At 34.3% G+C, this 17366-nt stretch overlaps 1 protein-coding gene across 11 annotated transcripts in view; it reads left to right on the top strand.

Moving 5' to 3' along the window:
* Rps6ka6 (ribosomal protein S6 kinase A6) overlaps positions 1-17366 on the top strand; it is a 238506-nt gene that overhangs the window by 100263 nt on the left and 120877 nt on the right. For all 11 annotated transcript variants that reach the window (XR_015445581.1, XM_087196632.1, XM_087196622.1 and 8 more), the window contains 3 exons: positions 12153-12295; positions 15130-15200; positions 15549-15637. Coding sequence is in view for 10 of the 11 variants with exons in the window: in XM_087196632.1 (XP_087052758.1) it covers positions 12153-12295; positions 15130-15200; positions 15549-15637 (303 nt within the window). In the remaining variant the exon portion in view is untranslated. The remainder of the gene's footprint in view (positions 1-12152; positions 12296-15129; positions 15201-15548; positions 15638-17366) is intronic.

The raw sequence follows: 17366 nt of genomic DNA, 5'->3' as shown, positions 1-17366 counted from the left end.
AGCAGGGGAAAAGAACTTGACATACAGATAAGGGAGGCATATAGGACTCCAAATAGCCTTGGTCAAAAAAAAAAAACTACACATAGGCATGTAACTGTTAAGATTCCAGAAACTCAACATAAGAACAAAGTTCTACAAGCAGTTAGAGAAAAGAAACAAATCACATACAAAGGAAAGCCCATCAGAATCACAGCAGACTTCTCAACACAAACCATCAAGGCAAGAAGAGCTTGGAGTGACATATTCCAAGCCCTAAAAGAAAACAGCCTCCAACCCACATTGATGTACCCTGCAAAACTATCTTTCAAAATGGATGGAGAAATAAGATACTTTCATGACAAAGAGCACCTTAGGAACTTCATGAATACCAAACCAGCACTCCAAAGAATTTTACACAATATCCTAGGAACAGACATTGAGGATCACAACCCCAGGAAGCAAAGCAGAATGAACCCATCTGGCACGGCAAGAAATTAAATGTAAAGGGGGAGAACTCACCAAAAAGAAAAAGTCATGGCAATGACAAGTCAATATGTTTCAGTTATAATCCTCAACATTAATGGTCTCAATTCACCAATGAAAAGAAATAGACTGACAGAATGGGTCAAGAAGCAAAATGCAACAATATGCTGCACACAAGAAACACATTCAATTCAAAATGAAACTCATAGACTGAAAGTTAAAGTGTGGAAAACAATACTCCATACAATGGGAACCCGAAAAAAAGCAGGAGTAGCTATCCTCTTGGCAGATCAAGTAGATTTCAAACCAACACTGATTAAGAGAGATGAAGAAGGACACTACATCCTTGTAAAGGGAAGAATCCAAGAGGAAGAGATGACAATCATAAATATCTATGCACCAAACACTAGTGTCCCCAACTATATAAAACAAATACTAATGGACATGAAAAGTCATATATGCACTAATACAATTGTAGTGGGGGACCTCAACACCCCACTGTCACAAATAGATCAACTCGACAAAAAAAATAAGTAATGAAATACTAGAACTCAATCGAACTCTTGAACAAATGAACTTAACAGATGTTTACAGAGTCTTCCAACCCACAAAATCAGAATACACATTCTTCTCAGCTGCACATGGGTCATTCTCCAAAATAGACCACATACTCACACATAGAACATGTTTAAGTAAGTGCAAAGGAATTGAAGTTATCCCCTGTATATTATCAGACCATAGTGCAATGAAATTGGAGATCCATAGAAAAAGAAACTGGAAAAATTTCATAAACACGTGGAAATTGAACAACATGCTCCTGAATAACCAATGAGTCACAGAGGAAATTAAAGAAGAAATCAGACAGTTCCTTCAATTAAATGACAATGACAATACAGCATATCGGAATCTATGGGACATAATGAAAGCAGTCTTAGGAGGGAAATTCATAGCAGGGAATATGCATATTAGGAAAACAGAACGAGCCCAATTAAACAACCTGATGCTGAACCTCAAGCTTCTAGAAAAAGAAGAGTAGGAAAACCCCAAATCTCATACAAGGGATGAAATTATAAAGATCAGAGGAGAAATCAATGCAATGGAGACTAACAGAACGATACAAAAAAATCAATCAAGCCAAGAGTTGGTTCTTCGAAAGAATCAACAAAATTGACAATCCCTTAGCCAACCTTATCAAAAAAAGAAAAGAAAAGGCCCAAATCCATGCAATTAGGAATGAAAAGGGTGAAATTACAACAGACCCAGCAGAAATCCAGATGATCATCAATACCTACTTCCAGAACCTGTACACCAATAAGATGGAAAACACAGAAGTAATGGACAGATTCCTAGATACATATGAATTACCAAAGTTGAACGAAGAAGACCTAAAAATTCTGAACAACCCAATATCAACCAATGAAATTGAAAATGTAATTAAAAACTTAACAACTAAGAAAAGCCCCGGCCCTGATGGCTTCACTGCTGAATTCTACAAGACATTTAGAGAGGAACTCCTGCCACTACTCTTTAAACTCTTCAATGAAATTGAAAGGGAAGCAGTACTCCCAAATTCATTCCTGGAAGCAAGCATCACCTTGATCCCCAAAGCAGAGAAAGACCCAACCAAAAAGGAGAACTATAGGCCAATCTCACTAATGAACATAGATGCAAAAATTCTTAATAAGATACTGGCAAATAGAATGCAGAAGATCAAGAAGATCATACAACCTGATCAAGTGGGATTCATCCCAGGGATGTAGGGATGGTTCAACATACGCAAATCAATCAATGTAATACACTATATCAATAGAGTCAAGGACAAAAACCATATGATTATCTCCATAGAAGCAGAAAAAGCATTTGACAAAATCCAACATGCATTTATGATAAAAACCCTACAAAAAAATGGAATAGATGGTCTCTACCTCAATCTGATAAAAGCCATCTATGAAAAACCAACAGCCAACATCATACTAAATGGTCAAAAACTGAAATCCTTCACACTAAAATCAGGAACAAGACAAGGATGTCCACTATCACCACTCTTACTCAATATAGTTTTGGAAACACTAGCCATGGCAATTAGACAAGAAAAAGAAATAAAAGGAATAAAGATAGGAAATGAAGAAGTCAAATTGTCATTATTTGCAGATGACATGATACTCTATATAGAAGACCCCAAGAACTCTACCAAAAGTCTTGTAGATTTAATAACCCAATTCAGTCAAGTAGCTGGTTACAAGGTCAACACACAAAAATCAATAGCTTTCCTCTACACCAAAGACAGACTCACTGAGAGAGAAATAGGGCAAATAATTCCTTTCACAATAGCATCCAAAAAACTGAAATACCTAGGAATCATCCTAATGAAAGAAATCAAAGAACTCTCCTCTGAAAACTATAGCACGCTGAAAAGAGAGATTGAAAATGATATCAGAAATGGACAGACATCCCCTGCTCCTGGGTAGGAGGTTGTAATATAGTGAAAATGGCCATACTTCCAAAACTGCTATATAGATTCAATGCAATTCCATTTGAGATCCCAGCAGCATACTTCATGGACCTTGAGAAAACAATCCAAAAATTCATTTGGAACAAGAAGAGCCCCAGAAGAGCAAAAGCAATTCTAGGTAACAGAGACATGGGAGGGGGTATCACAATCCCCAACATGCAACCATACTACAAAGCTACTGTGATAAAAACAGCATGGTACTGGCAAAGAAACAGACTTGAGGACCAGTGGAACAGATTAGAAGATGCAGAAACAACTCCAGACACACTCAACCACCTCATCTTCGATAAAGGAGCCAAACACCCTCACTGGAGGAAAGATAACCTCTTTAATAAATGGTGCTGGAAAAGTTGGTTTTCAACTTGCCGAAGATTAAAACTAGACCTGTATCTCTCACCGTGCACTAATCTAAAATCGAAATGGATTAAAGATCTAAATATTAAAATAGAAACTCTGAACCAGTTGGAACAGAGGTTAGGTAGAACTCTTGAAGATATCAGTGTAGGAAAAGATTTTATGAACAAAACCTCAGTTGCCCGTGAACTAGCACAAACAGTCAACAAGTGGGTTCTCTTATTAACAAGCTTCTGCACAGCAAGAGCAACTACCAGCAGTGTGAACGGACAACCCACAATGTGGGAAAAAATCTTCACCTACTCTTCCTCAGACAAAGGTCTACTATCTCGAATCTTTAAAGAACTTAAAAAGATCAGACCTCCCAAATTTAAAGACCAAATCCAAAAATGGGTATCTGAAATGAACAGACATTTCTCAGACAAAGAAGTAGAAATAGCAAATAAATACATGAAAAAATGTTCAATTTCACTGGTTATTCGAGAAATGCAAATGAAAACAACGCTGAGATTCCACCTCACTCCAGAAAGAATGGCTGCTATCATGAAATCAACCAAAAACAAATGCTGGTGGGGCTGTGGGGAAAGTGGAACCCTGCTCCACTGCTGGTGGGAGTGTAGACTGGTGCAACCACTGTGGAAATCAGTATGGGGATATCTCAAAGAACTAGGACTGGAAGTCCCATGTGACCCCGCTATTCCACTGCTGGGTATATTCCCCAAAGAATTAAAAGAATCATACTACAGTGATATATGTGCAGCCTGTTCATAGCAGCACAGTTTTGTGATACCTAAAACTTGGAAACAGCCCAAATGCCTATCAACTGGAAACTGGATCAAGAAAATGTGGGGTTTTTTAAATAAAATGGAGTGCTACTCAGCCATAAAAAAGAAATTAGAGACATTTATAGCTATGTGGATGCACATTGAGGCAATAATCTTAAGTGAAATAAATAGGACACACATGTGTAAATACTGAATAGTTTCTCTGGTGTGAGAAACTGAAAGTGTAAATAAGGACTAAAATGTATAATAGGTAATGTGAAATAGGAAGAAAAGGGGCAAAGGGGAAGGAAGTGGGAGGGCTAGGGGAAAGGATAGAAGGGAATGGGATTAATATGAGAAAATGGTAAATAGGAACCAAATCTTTGTAAATAGCGAGGAATGGAGAGCTTCATAGGAGGGCTGGGCAAGTGTGAAAAATAACAACCAAGGGAGATTATGTAAAGGTGCAAATTTCCAATGATGAATGTCATTATGTTGTATACCTAAAATGCACCAATGATTAGAATGAATAATAGATAATGCAAAATAGAAAGAAAAGGTCCAAAGTGGTAGGGGTAGTGGAAGGGGTAGGGGAAAGTAAAGAAGGGAAAGGAAAAATTCTGAGAAATGGAAAAAATGGAAATAAAGTCTTTGCAAATAGGGAAAGGTGGAGGGGGTGAAGGGAGGGCTAGGAATGGGGAAAAAATAAGAACCAAGATGCATTATGTAAAGGTACAATTCCCAATGAGAAATGTAATTGTGTTGTATACCTAAAATGTACCAATAATTTATCAAAAAAAATAAAAGAAAATATGATGTTGGCAGTGGGATGGTCATTAATGTCTTTTATCAGATAGAGGTAAGGTTCTTCTATGCCTATTCAGGGTTTTTTATTTATCATGAATGGATGCTGAATTTTGTCAAAGTTTTTTTTTCCATCTATTGAGATTAACATTGATTTTTGTCCTTGCTTCTCTTTATGTGATGAATTGCATTTATTAATTTGTTTATATTGAACTATCTTTATATGCGTAAGTTAAAGTCTACTTAGTCCTGGTGTATGATCTTTTTGATGATTTGTTGTATTCTGTTTGCCAGTATCTTTCTAAGGATGTTTTGTATCTATGTTCACTTGAGAGACTGAATTCTGGTTTTTGGTAGGATTCTTCTCTGATTTTTCATCGGGATAATGTTAGCTTCTGAAATGATTTCATAAGTACTCTTTTCCTCTGAATTTCATATAAGAGTTTTCTGAGTATTAGTATTACATTTTCCCTGAAGTTGTGTAGAATTTAGTTGTGAATCCATCACATCCTGGTAGTTGCTCTTTTTCTTTTTCTTTTTTTTTTTCCTGCTTCAATTTCATTTCGTGTTACTGGATTGTTCAAAATTAAGTCTTCCTACTTCAGTTTTAGTAATTCATATATGTCTAGGAATCTCTCCATTTCTTCTGAGTGCTCCAGCTTTTGTCATGTATGTTTGTAAAGTAGTTGCTAATACTTTTCTGGATTTTGAATTCTTTATATTTTCTAGATATTAGTCCTCTTTCTGAGAAATAGCTGTGAAAAATTTTCCCTATTCTGTGGTTGTCTCTTCAAACTGTTCATTGTTTCTGGTGCTGTGCAGAAGCTTTTTAGTTTTATATGATTCCATTTATTTATTCTTGGTTTTATATCTTCATTTGTGGTTCTGTTCTTAAAGTTCATGCCTAAGCATATCAATCAAGAGTTTTACCTATTTTATCTTCCCCCAGATCAAGTGGTTCTGTTTCAGTATTTAGATCTTTGATCCATTGCTATTTTACTTTAGGATATGGTGAGATCAATGGACCTTGATTCAATATTCTACATGTGGATAACCAGTTTTCCCAGTACCATTTGTATAAAAAGCTGTCTTTCCTCCAGCATATTTTTCCCCTTTTTCAGAGATCAGATTGAAGGTACTTGGAATTCTATATCCTCTATTCTGTTCCATTGAACCACATGTCTGTTTTTGTGCCAATACCATGCTGTTTTTATCACAGTAGCTTTATAGGAGTCTGGGATTGTGATGCCTCCTGCTGTTGTCTTGTTGCCCATGATTTCTTATGATATTCTGGGTCTTCTGGTTCTAGCTGAATTTTAAGATTGTTTTCTATAGTTCTATGAGGAATATTTGTATTGTGGTCAGGATTGTATTAAACCCATATACCAGTTTTAGAATTATGGTCATTTTGATAGTATTGGTTTTGCCTATCCAGGAAAAGGGGATATCTTTCCATTTTTTGATGAAAGATTGAAGTTGTTTTCTTTTAGAGTTTGAAACTCTTTACTTCAAGCTCCTCTGGCATTTAACTTTTCTGCTGAGAAGTATGCTTTAAGTTTAAAGGCTTTACCTTTATAAGCAATTTGTTGCTTTTGTCTAAGGGCTTTTAAGATTCTGTCCTTGTGTTGGACTTATGGAATTTTAACTATGATATGTTGTGGAGGGATTATTTTCTAATCATGGCTACATAAGCTTCTATATCCATCACTTATCTAAATATTTAATTTTCTCAATATTTCAACAATTTCTTCTATTATTTCTGAGAACATATATTTCATGCCATTTTGCTTTCATGATTTTTCATTAGTTCCTATTTGTCTCTGCATCATTTGACAGAGGTTGGATTCATTTTTCATGTTGTTTTGTTGTTTTCATGGTATCTCTGCATACTTGGTCACCAATATTAGCCCTATATTCTAATTGTGACACTTAGACCTCACATTGGTCACTTCTACTGCCCTTTGATTCAATAGAATTTTTAGTCTCCTGGATTTATGTTTGATGCCTTATCATGATCTCTAATTATTTGGTAAACTGTTCATTCATGTTTTTAATGTTTTGTTTAGCTCATGTAGTTTTATCAATGTCTTCTGTAAACTCCCTTATTGTGTTTTTTGTTACATCCAGTATCTGTTTAGTTCTGTCTTCTCTGAGATTGCCATTTACATTATTGATATGATTTTCTTGCCTTTGATGGCCCAGGTATCATCTTGGGGACAACTGGGACTTTTTGGAGGCATTCTGTTCCCGTCTTCTCGTGTTTCTGGGGTGTGTGTGTGTGTGTGTGTGTGTCTGTCTGTCTGTATTTGTGCTGAGATTTGTGTATCCTTTTTGTAGTAAGATTTTGTTGCTAGTATGGAGATCTCATTATTTTGTGTTTACTTTTAAATGATGTACTCTGGGTGTTGCTGACTATAGGCCTTTGCCTGTTGTCCAGTATCTTACCACCTCCCTTAACTTGAGAGGAGAGGATGCATTTTAATTGAGCCAGCATTCAATTTTCTGGGAATGGACCCCAGTATTATTAATGACACAAAGCCATCAGGATACTGACATACAGAGAAAATCTATTAATAGCAACATTTGTATCACTGGCAACAGTACCTCATCAGCAACAGTAATGGTGTCAAAGACAATTTGGTTCTGACATACCATAAGAGCCAATAATACACTACACTTAACCATAGAAAAGAGATCCATAATTATTGTATAAACACTATGACATACCAAATACTAATACAGGAAATAGCTACTGAATGGAACAACTACACCTCCACTAATAATCAACAGTAGTACTCTAGAGTTATCTAACTATCTAAAGATTAATAAAACTTAATGGTTATACTATTAAAGATAGAGGGGTAGGGAATGGGAGAACGCAAGAAGAAAAAATTTAAAAATTAAGCAATGGAAGATGAGAAGTAGAGAAAGGTGATATAAAATATCCTTTTAAAGGAGTACAGTAAATTTAACAATTGGATAAAAGTAACAGAAAACAACAAACAAGAACATGAAGTAAAAATTTAAAAAGAACAAAAATACAAAAAAATTCAAAGGAAAATAGAAAGAAGAGAAAAATAGCATGAAAAATAATAAAACTGAAACCCCAAATAAGTCTTGGAAAAGAAAAAAAGAAATGATCCAGAAAAAAATTATTTTCCCTCTATATATTTGAATGAGTGGTTTCTTTGCAGGATGCATAGTTTGGGAATCTAGCAAGTCATAGCTTTCTTCTACCTTGATGGCTTATGGCTTTGTAAGGTGCCCCCCACCTGGCTCAAATTTCCTTTCTGTTCATTTACCCAGCCGGCAGCATATAAGCAAAGTATGTCTTTGCTCATGTTGCTAGATGTGGAAAACAATCATATCTTTCCTTCTCATCTGGATGTAGGCAGCAGGTCAGGAGTTTAAGTAAAATGCTGTTTATAATGCCAACGATTTAGATACAGGCACCTTTGAAAGCCACACACGATGGGCCTGTATTTACACAGAAATCAGGGCTCTTTCCCTTCCCAGTCTGATCTTAAACTTCCCAGGGGGTGTAGATCTAGTCCACTCTCTGTCCACCATTGTCCCCCTTGGCTGTCTCTCACCAGTTACTATGGGAGGGTAATACTGAGAACCCTGAAATGAAGTTGTTTTTAGTTGTTCTGAGGCTCAGTCTTAAGTAATCTCTCCCTTTTTGAAATGGCACCTTTTAAAAGGTTCCATTCTAGTTATATGGGAGGTGCAACACAAGATTCCTTTTTCAATTGTTGCCTGCTACATGGAAAGAATCATTTTACATGGAAAGGGATTCTTTCCATGTAAAAACCCTATGCTATTTTTGTATTTGAAAATAGCCAGTGACTTTTCTTGGTATTAGCATTGCTGCTCCATTCTACTCTTTCTCCCTGGAGCTCTAACTCTGTCGGCTCCCTTGTATCTACCTAGATAGCTTTACCTATTTGGGTGTCAAGGTGAGCTTCTGAACTCCTCTATCCTCTATTCTGGGTTTTGCTTCTTCTACAGAATGAGTTGCACTCTTCTACATGCCAATATCCAGAGTTCTCAGCACCATCTAAATTGCTGAATAATATTTCCATTTTATGGTCATAGCTTGATGTGTGCACCCATTCCCAAATTTAAAACTCATTTGAGTCACTTCCTATTTTCACAATGCTGAGTAGAAATATAGTGGTACCTTAGTTCATGAATGCTTTTGTTTGTGAACAGTTTGGTTCACAAACAGAAGCGTTTGGCAAAATTTTGTTTATGTTTGCACACTCTGCATCAGGTAATGACCATGACAATGTCCATCTTTCCTGCATGAACACAAATGTGGCCATCTTTTTCAGAAGTATGGAATGAATTAAGTTCGTGACCTGAGGTACCACTGCACACAAAACATTCATGTGCAGGTTTTATGTGAATAAAATTTTTATTTTAATACATATATTTATTTGATTGTTTTAGTTTAGTTTTATATTGTATTTTTATTTCTCTTGAGTAAATACGTAAAGAGATTACATGGTCATATAGTAAGTGTCTATTTAATTTAACGAGAAACTTCCATACGCTGTCCAGGTGGCTGTACCCTTTTGTACACCTGCCAGCCATGTATGAGAGATACATTGCTCTGTGTCCTCCCTAGTTCCTGGTATTGTTTGTATGTTTTATTTAGCTATTCTAAACATAGTGGAATTTTATTATGGTATAATTTTATTTCAATTATAATAATGATACTAAACATCTCTTTATGTTAATTTGGAGTATTTGTTCAGATCTTTTGATTATTTGTAAATATACAGTTATCACATATGTAAGTTGCAATTTTTTTCTCTAGCTTGTAGCTTCTCTTTCATTTTCTTGACATACCTTTTAAAGACCAGGTGTGTGTGTATGTGTGTGTGTGTGTGTGTATGTGTGTATGTGTGTGTGTGTGTGTGTTTGGGATTGAACCCAGGACCTTCAACCCAGGACTCAACCCAGGGGACTGAGTTGCAGTCCTACCCCCTATTTATTTTTTTATTTTGAGACAAATTCTCACTAAGTTGCTAAGTTGCCCTAGCTGGACTTGAACTTGAGATTCTCCTACCTTAGCTTCCCATACTGCTGGGATTATAAACATATGCCACTGTACCTGGATAAGATTTTTATTTTCATGGATGCCCAGTGCATCAATTTTTTTTCTTCTATATGTGATACTTTTGAAGTCATACCTAAGAAATCCATGTTTAACCCAGAATCAGAGAGAGTTTTACTCTATTTTATTTGGGAAATTATACAGTTTTGAATTTTACATGTAAATCTATGATCCTTTTGGAGTTAATCTTTGCTTACATTATGAGAATGGATTTTCTATGCCTTTATCCTACTTTATCTGGTACCCTTTGTTGAAAAGTGTGCTTTTTCCTCATGAAATTGCTTTTTCACTTTTTCCAGAAAAATTCAGTTGATAATATACAACCAATTCTGTTAAAATGTGATATATTTTAACTTAGCCATTGCACTATGCAAAAATTACAATATAGAAAGTAGGATTTCTAGGGAAAATGGAGTTAAAGGTGTAAAACTCAAAAACTTTAATGTGTGATACACTAAAAAAGGCACCAGGGCTGGGGATTTAGCTCAGTGGTTCTGCCGCCTGCCTTGCAAGCGTAAGGACCCAAGTTTGATCCCCGGTACAAAAAAAAAAGGCACCAAGTTAGTAAAAAAAAAAAACATTTTTTTACATTTTCTAAATGATTAAGAAATACATAAAGACTATAATAAATATTACCTTACCTTAAAAAGACCAGAATTTTGCTTGTAGATGTGTGTCAGAAAGGTTTTCATTTGTAAATTATAATGATGTGGGTGAAGATAGATTATCTTAAATTGGAAGGAAAGCTGTGACACTAATGGTGGGTAGGAGTGCTGGTTTATAACAAACATGATGAAGTGAGATAGCTGGTAGATTTTTTGAAGTATGTGCATGTGTGTTTTTTATATATTTATACATTGCTAAGCTCAGTCAGGTGTTGTGTTCTGTGATTTTCCATTGTTTCTTGCAGACAAAAATGTGAAATTCATGTTGTGCTCAGATAACTTCCTAATATATCAGTTACACTGGAACCAATTTGCATTTTTAAAACAAGTGTTATAGCAGAAATGACTATGTATTATTGTATAGTCTTCTGTTCCATACACACATAGCTATCCTTCATCAAGTATTTGTCTTGATTACTGTTGCTTTTAATTCTTAAAGTCAGGTAGTATAAATCCTTCACTTTTTTCCTTCTTTTTCAAAATTGGTTTGGCTATTCAATTTCCTTTGTATATTTTATGTAAATTTGGCAATCTTCTTGGTGATTTCACCAGTGGATTTCCATTGAAGTTTCATTAAATCTGTACATCAGTTTTGGGAGAAATGATATCTTAGCAATACTGAACCTTCCAAAACGTGAGCATAGTGTATCTCTATGTTTATTTAGGACTATGTTTATTTCTTCCTTCAGTGTTTCTGACTTTTGGCATATAAATCCTATGTATACTTTGTATATTTATGACTGTGGGAGTCTTGGTATATTTGGTGGTATTATAAATAGTATTTTAGAATTTTAAGTTTCTAGTTTTTCATTATAATTCATAAAAGTTCAATTTATTTTATATCGATATCTTTAGCTCTTTGACATCTTTAAACAAAAGTATAAGCTTACCAAAACAAAATTTGTTGTTTATGTTTTTGTTTATGTGTTATTGTTTGGTATTGAACCACCCAGAGTCGTGCACTTACTAGGCAAGTGCTCTACTACTGAGCTACAACCCCAGCCCTTTCTGAAAAATTTGTGTTTTTGAGACATGGTCTCCCTAAGATATCCAGGCTAGTTTTAAACATTCAATCCTCCTGTCTCAGTCTCCTGAGTAGTTGTGCTTACAGGTGTGCACAGCACATCTAGCAGAATACTATATTGTAAAAACTGAATTACTAGCTCTCTTTTGTCATATTCTATTTTAAAACTTAGCACAGTGTGAAACTTTGACTTAATTATTATTCCTTCAAACTTGTTGGATAATATATTAATACAGACCTGAAAGCATGTATTTTGCGAGTGAAATTTGCGAGCAGTCTTTAAATCCTCTGAAAGAGTATTAATGTGAAATAGATGTCACAGCTTTAAGAGTAATTAGAGGTAATCCATAAGTTGTTTTAATGTCTAACACATTATTTTATTTCTTTTGATATTTTCTGTTTCCTGAAGTTTTTCAGTATATGTTTTTTAATGCTGTTATAGATTTTGGACTCAGCAAGGAGTCAGTAGATCAAGAAAAGAAGGCCTACTCATTTTGTGGTACAGTAGAGTATATGGCTCCTGAAGTAGTAAATAGGAGAGGTCATTCTCAGAGTGCTGATTGGTGGTCATATGGTGTACTTATGGTAAGTAGTAGTGTTTTTCTTAATTATGCTAACATATATTACTATGATTCAAATTTTTTAGTTCAAATTTTGGAATTATCAGGTAAGAAAGGCCTTCTTAAAATATTAAAATTTTTAAACTTTGGCTAGATGATATATAATAAGAATTTGGATTTTAGTGTTTTAAGTTTGTAAAGTTGCTACTGAAAAAGTAAATGGGATCATCATTATATAAACAATTTATACTTGAAACTTAGAATGTCTGGTAGATTCTAGCTTTCAGAATGCTGAGTTTAGCAGTTACAAATTTTATTTAGATGTCATAAAATGTATCACCTTAGCATAGTATCTTATTGTCAAATTCTTTCAGGCATGGCCTAGAAAGATTGTAATCCTTCTGAAGACAGAAATTATGTATTATATTACCTTTTATCTCCTACAGTCACTATCATAGTGATCGTTTAACAGATGATTATTAAATATAGACTGACTAGGATGAGATTAAGTGTAGAATTTATAGTAGTTCATAGGATGATGGAAAATATCTGTTGAATCAGATATAGTTTGTTTTGAAATCTGATAATATATTTGGTCTACTTATCATTGAATGACACACTGCATGACACACCTATTTATTAAGTGCCTATTAAAATATGGGAATTTCTGTAAGGCAGTAGGGCAGAAACTCATGTAAAGTACATTTGACATTTTCTCTGACCTAAAAACATGTACAGTCTGGTTGAGGAAATGATTGTAATAGCTAAATAAACTGTTCTGAAGTACCTAAGGTGTTGAGAGAAGATTTCATGAAATTATATAGGGAAAGTAGAGGAGGTGGAACTTAAGTTCTGAAAGACATATAACATTTAAATACAGATTCTCCCAAAAAATTTATAGACACTGCAGGAAAAGAAAAGCTTGTATAAATATTTCAATAATAATTTTTTTGAGACTTCATGAGATTAATGCAAGTTACCTTTGGCTTCTACAATTACAAGAGGTGCTCAAAGTGGTGGCCATTAGCTTCCAGACATTTATTAGTACAGTAAACTGCTGCTTAGGTAAACTTGGTAATTGAGATTGCTGCGCATGCATTTTCAATTTCTTCTCTAAGGGCTGGCAGTGTAGTGGGCTTTCTGTGATATATGACATCCTCTAGGGTCCCTCATACAAGGGTAATACTATCTGTTGAAAAAAATCATGTTTTTCTTTTCCAGAAGTAAGTGTGTGTGTGTGTATTCCGTAGTTGCATATGGAGGAGAATATTGTGATCATATATTAGCAAAGGCTTGAAGAACCAGTTTATCTTGAATAGTGAAGGATGAGATTGAAGGTGGAGAAGTTGAAGCTGTAAACCTATAAATATTTGCATATGATTTTTCTCTTACCATTACAAATTCTTAAATAGGATGATGATTTGAATAAAAGTACATTTTAGAAAGATTAGAGTTGACAGCATTATATAAATAGATGGAAATGGAAGAAACTAGAAATAGGGAGAACAAAAGATCTCTTTATGAGATAGTTGTATCATTATAAAATTTTATTTAGAAAAGAAACCTTAAAGACATTTCAAAGGAAGATATGACTAATCTTAGTTGCAGATTAGACACACATGAAATCAAACAGATGAGTTGATGATAAAAGTACCTTTAAAATTTATGAACTTTAGCAGCTTGAAAGAGTTATAGATAAGTAAAAATGAGCTAACTAATGATAGCTGGTGGGGGAAGAATTTTATTTTTAACACAACGTAGGTTGCTATAGGTTGGTGGCTAGGCCCTTTGTGCTGATAAATTAGATGGAGCTGTAGAGAAAAAATCAGAATCATTTAAGAATTTATTTAATTTATATCTATACATATTTGTCTCTTGTCTATCCATCCCACACTCAGTTATTCAACTTGATTTTTTAGGGGAAGACAGAGTCCCAAATATTGTCATTCTCTTCATTATCTGCCACTCTCAACTCTACAAATCCAGGCCCCAGTGATGAATAATTGTCTATTTGGGAGGAAAAAATGTATTTTGGAAAAGATAAGGCTGATGTAGCAGATTTGGAGTCATTGGGATACCCGAGATAAGCTGAGCTTCTAAGTGCAGCGATATAAGGACAAAACCATTGTTAGGTCCAAGTTGAAATTTAAATATTAGGAATATAAAAATGTTTACTTACTATAGTCAATGTTCATTTTTAGACCTAATTTTTGCATCATTATTTAGTCATCTAGTTCTCAATTTAATCTCTTTGGGAAAATACTTTTCTTGCCCTTTGTGCAAATATTTTTCTTTTTAAAGCTATTAGTACACTCAGGTGCATTTGTATGTGTGTGCATGTAATTATATGATCTGCTCTTCCTCTTTGTTTTGCTTTCTGTACATTGAAAGAGTAAAGGTCAATTAGAATGGCTAAATCTTTCTTGGGCATATATGAATTGGAAGTCCTTTCTTTGGATATTTTCCCTTACTTATTGTTATTAAAAATTGATTTAAAAATATCTCTGCTTTAAAAGAAAATGCTTTGTATCTTCAAATTCTTTGACTTTGTGGACTTAGCCAAATTAGAATTGAAAAAAATTGGTTGATTTTATCTGCTACAGGTCACCTGTCAGTTAGTTGAGGTATATATATAGAGAGGAGACTATTTATTAAATGTGCATTTCCTTAAGTGACTTAGTTTTCTCATCTCAGTTTAACCTGTTGTTATCTAAATCCTGCAGGATTTGATAATCATGTAGTATTCATATCAGTTTTTTTCTAGATAATTTCATTATACATTTTATACATTATACATTTTTCATTATACATTTTAAGTTGTGTTTAATTGACTGTGATTATTTTTTGTTTTGCTTTTAGTTTGAAATGCTTACTGGTACTCTGCCATTTCAAGGTAAAGACAGAAATGAGACCATGAATATGATATTAAAGTAAGTGTAAACATTATATTTTCATTTTGGGAAAAAATTTCTTCCATGTGTTTTGAGAAACTTACTGTTGTTTTAAATTGAGACAAAGGATAGGGCCGGGGGATTTAGCTCAGTAGTTCTGCTGCCTGCCTCTCAAGCGCAAAGTCCTGAGTTCAATCTTCGGTACCAAAACAAATAAACAAAAAAATTGAGACAAAGGAACATTTTTTTACTGTATTGTTCCCTTCTTCCGATATAGCAGTGGGCATTATTTGCCACTGTAAAGCACTTTTAAATATTCACTTTGAGATTTGTAACTAAAAAGTGTAGCCAGATTTAAGTGAAACTTTCTAAAATCATCTTTTTCAGAGCAAAACTTGGAATGCCTCAATTTCTTAGTGGTGAAGCACAAAGTCTTCTGAGGATGTTATTCAAAAGGAATCCAGCAAATAGATTGGGTATTTTTAAAGTTTCCTTGGTTCTTATAATGGTACTGAATATTTTGGGAAGATAACTTTTTCAATTTAAGTTCATTTACTGTTGCTATACATTTATACTTAGAATTATGCATTTTGTGTATGCAGTTCAAGAATAGTCAACTCTGTTATGAACTTGATTTTTTAAATGGAGAAATCTAGCCAGACATGAGGGTGTTCACTTGTAATCCCAGCACTTTGGGAGGCTGAGGTAAAAGGATCACAAGTTTGAGTCAAGCCTGGGCATCAAAATAAAAATTTAAAAAAGGTTAAAGATGTACAAGGGGTGATCAAAATATGCAGTAAGTGTTTAAATTTTAAAATATTTTATTACAGTAAAAGATACATTGCCATTAATCCCCCTCAAAATACCCCGCCATGTGCTTTAAACACACTTATCCCATCATTCTTTCCAGTTTATGAAGCAGTTCTGGAAGTCCTCTTTCCTCTTTTTTTTATATTTATTGAGTTTATTGGTACATTTTAGGTATATCTTGGGATCACATTCATCATTGGGAACTTGTACTTGTACACGATATATCTTGGTTCTTATTTTTTTCCCATTCCCCTGCCCTCCCTTCAACTCTTCCACTCCTCCCTATATACATAAGCTTTGTTTCCACTTTTTCCTTCTTTTCTTCATTTTTTTCTTTCCCTTCTTTCCTTTCTCCCACCCTCCTTCCTAGTTTGCCTTCGCCTTTGAACATTTTCTTCCAGTTAATGCTGTTGCAGAATGACATCCAACAGAAAAGCAGGCTTCTATAAACATTACAGTGTGTCCTCATCCACCTTATTCACTGGCTGTTGTACCATGTGACTTCTAGCTCTGCCCCAAAGTCAAAATGACTTTGAAAAGAAAATGTTTTAGGGTTCAGAAAATCCAGGAAGCAATGATACCATAATTAAAGACACTCATGAATAAGGGCTTCTGAAACTGCTTCAGGAAGTATCAAGAATGGTGAGCTATGCATGTTTGAAGTAAAGGGAAGTATTCTGAGGAGAATTAATAGCAATGAGTCTTCTGTAATTTTTAAAAATTTAAATGCAGTCTGTATTTTTTGTTCATACCTTTTAGCTCCGTGTGAAGGCCCTGGTTTCAATCCCCAGTACTGGAACAAAAAAATGGAGTAGTTTAGCTGGATCAAAACTTGTTTAAAATGTATGATCATATATAACATAGATTATGTTGTTTGAAATACTACACATAATTGAATATATTGATAATTCTTTTAGATATTTGAGGATAAACATTTTGTGATTCCTAATATTTTTCAAAGCAACTATTATGTTCCCATAACTGCTTGTTATTTGACCACTTTCCAGTTGCCTTCCTCTGGATTTAGATGTGATTCTGTTATCCTATTTATGTCCTTGTGTTAAAGTGTCAGTGTCACTCTATTATTTGTAGTTTTTAATTTGGCACATAAATATAGATCATGAGCTTAATTGTGAAGAAAAGGAAATACTTTGAATGTTATGTGGAACACGAGTTCTGTTTGAGTTTGGAGGCAATATAATATTTCATACTGTTTGTATGCAGTTCAAAATGAACATCAGTTTTTGATGGCAGTAAAGTAAAAGGACAATCTGATAAAATGGCAGACAAATTATAGACATCTCACTTCATGGGATATTTGAAATATGTATAGTTCTATTTATAGATAACAGCCTAGAAGCCAGGTAGCGCAGTTGAAAAAGAATAATATCCATA

Source organism: Heterocephalus glaber, unplaced genomic scaffold, assembly GCF_053883595.1.
Source record: "Heterocephalus glaber isolate CG9 unplaced genomic scaffold, H.glaber_assembly_v1.0 deba00001613, whole genome shotgun sequence".
NCBI classification, from domain to species: Eukaryota; Metazoa; Chordata; class Mammalia; order Rodentia; family Bathyergidae; genus Heterocephalus; species Heterocephalus glaber.
The sequence above is the reverse complement of the archived record's forward strand: the minus strand, read 5'-3'. Positions and strand labels throughout refer to the sequence as shown.